The 8,009-nt window shown below is 58.1% G+C and overlaps 1 protein-coding gene across 1 annotated transcript in view; it reads right to left on the bottom strand.

The window, feature by feature from the left end:
- Positions 1-7,775, bottom strand: part of LOC117650678 — a 53,917-nt gene extending 46,142 nt beyond the window's left edge. Inside the window, exon 1 of the mRNA XM_034394254.1 lies at positions 7,452-7,775. Coding sequence (XP_034250145.1) covers positions 7,452-7,775 — 324 coding nt within the window. The remainder of the gene's footprint in view (positions 1-7,451) is intronic.
- Between the last annotated feature and the right edge of the window lie 234 nt (positions 7,776-8,009).

Raw genomic sequence — 8,009 nt, forward strand, 5'->3', positions numbered from 1 at the left:
CCGACCCGACCTCCCCCAATTTATTATCCTGCTCCAGGACAACTTAATCTTTGCGCTTCCCGCCCACTCCGGGCAACGCAGCGCAACGCGGTCCTCGGTGTAATGAGTGTGCAGCCCGGCGTGTGCGAGGGCGAGTCCCGGACCGCCCGCACCGCCTGCACCGCCCGCGGACCGAAGAGTTAACAGGTTGCAACCGCGCGGCGGTCAGACCGTCAGCGGCCACAACGACTCGCTCATAATCACGGCGCAAGAACTTTGTTGATTAGAGTCGGTGGCTGCCTGCCTGGCACCAAAGCAGCTCCGCCTCGCCTCTGCCGCCATCAACACCTGGACTTCCCAATAGCAGCGCCCAGCTGACGCAGCACTGGATGACCTGCCCTCCCCCAATAATCCACACACCCACATACACACTCGCGGTACATGGCTGCACGCCAGCTATTGGGAGCTGCTCGGCCCCACCTCCCATTCCGTTGGGTAATATTAGATTTTTGGAATCAGAGACAGGCCTATCACGCCGAAAAGGGTAATATTTTGTTTTTGAATCGGGGACAGACCTCATTTGATTGTAAAGTGAGTTGTCTGGCCTGGGGGTGCATTCGATTGGGAGAGGCCTGGCCTGGTCCCAAAAAGTTCATCAAAATACCTTTTGTTTTGGTGGAAATCAATGGTCGATTAAACTATAAAGTGCGCACGTCGACAAAAAAAAAACCAAGAAAATCAGGTAAAAAGACAGAGACGGCGGTAATACCACCCCACGGTACGCACGCGCTAAACTCCCTTTGTTTGCTATGGCGCCATGCCGCACAACCCCCAGGGCTCGGTGGGGTTCATGGCCCAGAGCGGCGCGGCCAGAGGGGGGGGGGGGGCTTCGCTGGCAAACGACGCTCCAAGTTTTACGGCACGCCGATTCAACGCAAGGGGGCAAGAGACGACCTTGAGGGCCGGGCGGGCCGGGCGAGAGAGTTCACAAGGATCGCGCCGAGTTCAACCCCCTCCCCCTCCCACTCCAGCTTGGCGGCACCGGGCGGCACCGCGCGGCACCCTGCGGCCAGCACGCCCGCACTGTGGCTATCGATGGAAAAAGAGAGTCGCCACCCACACACCGACACATCCACACATGCACTCGCCCGCGTGAATAAAAACCGAGGAAAAAAACGACGTCCGTGGAATCTGGACACCGCATCGCACGAATAAAGCCAACACGGGGACACGCTGTGTGCGCTTCGGTCCAACGCGCCGCCAGCATCGGCGGCATCTGCGGTTAACATTGACCCACCCAACCATCGCGATTGTCTTTGGAGTTGAGGGATACGGCGCATCCAGCCTTTCTCTCCACAATCAATGGGTCCGCGCTCCGCCCGCTCCGCCCCGGGCAGCGCCGCGCCGCCACGCCGACACGCGCTCCGCGCTCCGCGGCAACGATTTCCATTTCACGACGCGAAACGCAATATGGCGAGGAGTACAGAGCTCGCTTGCGGAGAAGTCGCAAACTTTGGGCGCGTCATTGGAGCCGTGTAGCTTCACCCTACCCTTCCCCTCCCCACCCCACTCTACCCCGCCCCGCCCTACCCCAACCCGGCCCGCCCCGCTCAGCCCAGCCCTGACACGAGGCGAGTTTCTTCGGGACCGAACTACGCGCACTCCACTAGTCACTTGATTCGCAGCAAATAATGTACACCGGCTCCGCTTGGGAAAGTTCAGCAAGTGTGAGAAAGATAACCGCCTGCGGAGGTGCGGCGCCCACCAAGGGGAAATGACCATAGCCAAATTTGTACACCAAAATTCATCAAACATGTAAAATTCACTAAAATTCATCAAACATGTAAAATTTACTAAAATTCATCAAACTTTGACTGAAATTCATCGAAATTTGTCAGAAATTCGTCGAAATTTGACTGAAATTCATTGGATTTGTACGCCAAAATTCACGGTGATTTTCCTTGGGCACGCCGAGGAAGCAACCGACTTTTGACCTTTAGATACACAAGATTTCTAAGGAAAAGGTATTTCGTTGGATTTCGTCAGCTTTCGCCGGATTTCAAAGGGCAGGGCGCGCCCTCCCAGGCAGGATTAGGTGGCCCATCTGGGCTAGTCCTCCAGGAATGTGACGACATGCATGGCGTGGACCGGCTACACAGGCCTCTACTCACACAGAAACGCGTGTTACACAAAAGTCAAAAGAACGTGACACGATTCACGCTTAGACGAGTGCTTCCTCACATTTCTCGTTTCAGCAGTGGGGGAGCGCTGGCGGACGCCCCCGTTGAACGCATTACGGTGTTACAATTACTCGGGGTCATAATTAATAGTTAGAAGCGACTGTAAATAAACTCAGCGGTGGGGCAGATTAAATTAACACACACACACACCGCGATAGCGCAGGCGGGGAGATCTCAGCAAACACTTTGTTGCAGAAACGCCCAATGTTTACGAATTGGTCGGGTAGTAAACAGCAAGTTAATTAACTTTTAGACCATTTACATTCTCCTGCCACAAAATGTACCCCCCTCCCCCCAAGAGAGAGAGAGAGAAAGAGAGAGGGAGAGAGAGAGAGAGAGAGAGAGAGAGAGAGAGAGAGAGAGAGAGAGAGAGAGAGAGAGAGAGAGAGAACAAAATGGGTAAAGAGAGAGGCAGCGTGCCGTGCCCTAGTTTTTTCGTCCTCGACGGCGTGCTAGTATGATCTCCCAAAACTAGGTCTAGCTACGAGAATCACTTTGCCCAGCCTCTTGGCGCATCTGCCTCCGCCGCCCCGGGCCATAGGCAGGCAGCAGGCAGGCAGCAGGCAGGCCGGCTAGGCAAAAGTGCGGAGCTTGCTGCCTAGCCCGATGAATTTTTCATAGAGGCAGCGACAAACGGCGCACCGGCCACTTGGGGGCGCGGCGACGCGTCTTGGCACGGCGTGGCGCGGCGTGGCGGCGGGCCCACAGTATTTGCATGGCACGGGGGATGCTGCCGCGGCACGCACGCGGCACGCACGCGTCGGGAGGGGCGTGTAATCCACTCACATCTTTTAGCGTGATGCCGCCGCGCGTTGCCTTTGCCGGCGTTGCCGGCGTGCCTACAGTGTCGTGTGCCTCGGCCCGCCAGGTCCGCGATGCCGCCTCGTCCCACGGAGAGGGATTTTCTTTCTCTTTCTCTCTCTCTCTCTCTCTCTCTCTCTCTCTCTCTCTCTCTCTCTCTCCTTCGCGACCCTAACTTTACCTCTTTTTCTTCACGAACATCAACACTCACACGGGTACGCATCTGCCGTTCTGCCTCTCGTTATGGAAGGGCAGAGGAACCCCGCTGCCGCTTTGGCTCGGCTCTCCGGCACACAAATGTGTTAGCGTGCCTTCGACAGGCTGAGTGACGTACATGGCGTGCTATGCAGCCGGGTGCAGATGGCGTTTCGCTGTTTCAGCAAGATACAGGCAGAAACACTTTTTGTGGGTGTCGTTGCCAGGCTGACATAGGCATCAAATCGGGGCTTGCCAGGACCGTTCTGGAAATTACGGTGCTGAAAACGGCTGAAAACGTAAATGATGCCGGACTAAGCGATTTTTATGCAATTTTGTGATTTTGAGATTTTGTGATTTTGCGATTTTTATTTGTGATTTTGCGGTTATTTGTGATTTTGCGATTATTTGTGACTTCGCAATTATCTGCGATTCTTTGTTCTTTTTAAGATTTTGCGATCAATTATTTGCAATTCTGCGTTCTTTTTAAGATTTTGCGATTTATCGCATGCAATATTGCGATATTTGAGAAATCGCAATCGCGATACTGAAATTTCGATATCGCCCAGCCGGAGCTTCGTGCTTAAAGCAAATTACTTTCGTGTTCTCGAGTTGAACTCGAATACCTTGTGCTGCCAAAACCTGGCGCGAGGCGAAACATTGTGGGTGTTTGCTGTATCTCTCTCCAGCACACAAGCCGCAGGGTATCGGCAGCCCTAGTTATGAGCCCTCGGGGGTGGGTTACTGCGCGCGAACTGGCCCGCCTCGCCCGCCTCGCCCGCCCCGGTCCCCGAGGGGAGCCGGCGGGGGGACTACGTGGCTGGCATGGCCGATGGGGCCTCACACCGCCCCGCCACGCCACGCCCCGCGCGGCCAAACGGACCAGACCAGCAAAGTGGCAAGAATCGTCGCAAACACTCCACGGGGTGGGGCGCGACATCCCGGCGTTCTTGTTTAAGTTTTTCTTGGGGAGGGCGGCGAGGAGCCGGGTTGGTCCACCCCGGACTTGAGGGCTGGCACGGCGCTCTCCTCGCCGGCCGTACCTGCGGGCGCCGCGCCAAGCTGCGGGCCTCGCAGGCCATCTCGGCGACGTACGGCGGCAGCCCGACGACAGCCACCGACAGCCACACGCGCCACGCTCGCACCCCACTCGCACCCCACTCGCACCCCGCGCCTGCACGGAAAAAAAGAATTTGTTGTGACAACGAAAATGTATGTTGATTTTGGGATAGCAAAAAAAAAGTTGTTAGACGTACTATAAATTTGTTGTGAGAACGAACACTTTGCTCTCACGACAAATTATTCGTCAGGAGTACAAACATTCATTTTTATTGTGTTTAGTACTCCTGACGATATAGTTCGTTGTCAGAACGAAATGTTCGTTCTGACAACAAATTGGTAGTACGCCCAACAACTTTTTTTAGCTATCCCAAAATCAACATACATTTTCGTTGCCACAACAAATTCTTTTTTTACGTGTGATTCGCGGGCCGTGAGGAGGTGGAGAAGGCAGGAGAGGCAGGAATCAGAGTGAAACCAGCTCTGCGAGCGGTCCGCGGTCCGGCCACAGGGGATTTTGGCCGGGCCGATGGTGGACGAGCGGTCCGTTTCTCCGTTTGGAGGTCCTTGTCGTGGCGCGCGGGGGGGGGGGGGAGTGTCCGGCAAGGGACGATGCCTGCAACCGCGGCCAGCCCAGGCCAGCCGATGCAGAGCGAGTCCTTCGCCCCCAGCCACTGATGGCCGGCCGACCTCCGATAATGGGCAAACCTCCCGTTTTTTTCGTCCTTTTCCGCACTCCAGCGGTTCGCCGTGCATTAACGAGAAGCCACAGCGGCGGCGCGCCATCCAGGTGGAAAGAAGTGCTCATTGCGACCGTCAACACAGCGGGCGCCACCAGCGCCACGCGCGGCGCGCCAGGGATGCCAACGACCGGCACGGACCAACGCCCGGCCGAGCAGAGAGGGGTTTGACACTCGCCCGAGTGGGGTCGCGCCACCCGAGGGGGTAAACACTTCAGGAAATCGCGTACAGACTACTCGGTATTACGCTGTATTACGGGGGTATTACACGTGTATTACGGCCTAAAAATGACAAAATTTGGCACATTTGACCCAGAAATGGTATTACGACCACGTGTATTACGCGTAATACACGGTTTTTGTGTACAGGGTATTACGCGAGTGGTTACCCCCTCGGCGCCACCGTCAGCACCTTTGAATGAGATCGGAAGTTTCCGGCCGAATGCAAGCAAGGAAGAAACGATGCAACCACTTTCCAGTGGGGCGACGACGGCGAGGCCCGTCGATTGGCTGGGACGTTTCCCACTCCAGTGCACGAGGTTGGCAGGTGGCTGCTGCGCCCCGGGCGGCCTGGAGTGCTGGAGTCCTGGAGTGCTGGAGCCGCAGTCCCGACTCCAGCAAGCCACCGAGTGAGAGCCGCGGTCCGTCGCGCCGCGCATCTGGGGACCGGGCACGGCCGGGAAGCCTCGGAAGGCAGCGAGTCTCGACGTCGCGCACAAACAACGGCACGCCGCGCCGCGCCACGCCACGCCACGCCACGCTGCGCCACGCGCCCCAAATGGCCCCTCCGGCTCACTGATAAAAAGACGTCCAGCAAGCAAAGCGGGGCGAGCGGACGAACGCGAGGAAGCGGAATGGAGGCACCGCGGGGAGAACGAGGCGCGAGACGCCTTGCCGCCGGGACCACTTTTGACTGACACTAGCGAATGTGTATGTATGTGTGTGTGTGTGGCGGGGGGGGGGGCGCCCGTGTATGTACTGACCGGTTTCATTTCGCACACACCTCAGCAACCAAATTTTCGCGAAATAGCCACAGAAACTACACTGGTAAAAACAAACGCGTTAACAGGCTTTCACGCTCTTCAAGCGCATGAACCGTTTCAGCGAAGGGCATTCAAATTAATGCCAGGGGAGTAAATTGTTTTCGCAGAGTTTGTTTCACCAGTGTGGTCACGACAAAGGCAGCAAGACAGCCCAAAACAAAACAGATTCGCACAGAAACTTTTTTTTTTTCAAGTTTGTGAGCAAAGTGTGGTGCCGAACAAAAGCATACCGGACGTGAAGCGGCGCATCCGTCGGAGAATGACAACGACGCCGCCTGCCGTTTGAGTGTGTGTGTGTTTTTTGGGGGCGGGGTGAATGTGTGTGTGTGTGTGTGTGTATGTATGTTGTGTGTGTGTGTGTGTGTGTGTGTGTGTGTGTGTGCCATTATTTACGAACGGGCCCAACAGGAGCGGGCAATTTTCAATAACGGCCCCGGCCGCGAGCTCTCCGGCGCAGTCTTTGAGCTCGAAGGCGGGAGGCGTGGGGAGCGAGGAAGGAAAGGGGGTGGGGGAGATCACAGCGATGGACTGGGTGGCCGCGACTGGGACTGATCCGCCCTATAAAGTGGCGCGGCGACACCTTCCGGCGCAACTAAGTACAGCTTAAGGCGCAGCCCCGGGCACAGCCCGCCGAGGAGAGGGGCGGGCAGGCGGGCAGGCAGTCCACGGCAAAAAGGGCCGGCAGACCGGCAGAGCGCCGTGATGGCAGGCAACGCGGCCGGTGCAGTGCAGGCGCGTCGAGCGGACGGCCTACCCCGCGGCCCGCAGGCGCTCCGCCGGCCCGGCCCGGTCTGGCGGCGCTGCTTTTTAGGGGTGGACGTTCCATGCAGTGGCGTCTCAAACTTGCGAGGCTTCCCCGGGCAAGACGCCGCCGTACCCTCATCGGCCGCAGCCGCCGAGTCCGACGCGCCGCACATGGCGGCGGAAGCGTACACTGACAAAAATAGTGTACGTTTCGGGTCACTCCGCGCGCTCGCTCGCTGCTGGCGCGTGAAACGAGGTTCACGGGTAAATTGGAACCTGTTTCGGGTCATGTTTTACTTGATTCGCATCAAAGTCATGTGCCGGACAGCGGTCCGCAAAACAGGTTACTGTCGTCACTTTCCGGCAATGGACCACGACTTCATCACTGGTAAAACTAAAGCGTAGTATTACCCTCCGTTTTCAAGCGTAATCTGTTTACGCCTGAAATCAAGCGTAACAGCTCATCCCCAAGATTCCCCCTATCTAATGCATGGGGATTTCCAAGTATGCTTGATTTCAAGCGTACGTCTTCAAGCGTAACTCTAGCGCTTTAGTTTTACCAGTGCAGCGCCAGCGAAGGTAAACTAGACAACGCTACGTCAACGGCTACCCTCGCCCTCATGCTGCCGCTGCTGCCGCTGCTGACTCACCAAGATGCAGTCCTGCTCGACGGCGCGCAGGTCCGCCACGACGGACGACGAGAAGGAGCGGCGGGCGTGGCCGCTGTGGCCGGCGGCGCCGCGCTGCGAGGCGCGAGCGTGGCGCTGCTGCCGCGACTGCCTGGAGGTCGTGTTGGAGGCCGTGTTGGAGGCCGTGTTGGAGGCCGCGGCGGGCGGGCCGTAGGGCTGCGAGTACTGGCGGTGCGAGCACGCCTCGGCCCACTGCGACTCGAGGGGCAGCTCGTGGCGACACACCTCCTCGTCGGAGTCCGAGGCCGGGAACACGCGCTCCGCTTGCACGCAGCACATGGCCATGGCGGCGGCGGGGCGGTGCCGAGGTTCACGACGAGCCTAGTCCGACTAGTCCGCGTCCCACACCACGTGGCGGGGGCAGAGGCCGCGCCGGGGCCGCGGCGTCAGGGCGGATCGGGCCATCGCGGCCGAGACGAGAGCGGAAGTCCTGGAAAGAGCACGCCGTGAGCACGCGCGGCACGCGCGCTGGGCAGGGCACGGCAGGGCAAGGCAGGGCAAGGCACGGCACGGCTGGCT

This window comes from Thrips palmi, unplaced genomic scaffold, assembly GCF_012932325.1.
Source record: "Thrips palmi isolate BJ-2018 unplaced genomic scaffold, TpBJ-2018v1 HiC_scaffold_5, whole genome shotgun sequence".
NCBI lineage: Eukaryota > Metazoa > Arthropoda > Insecta > Thysanoptera > Thripidae > Thrips > Thrips palmi.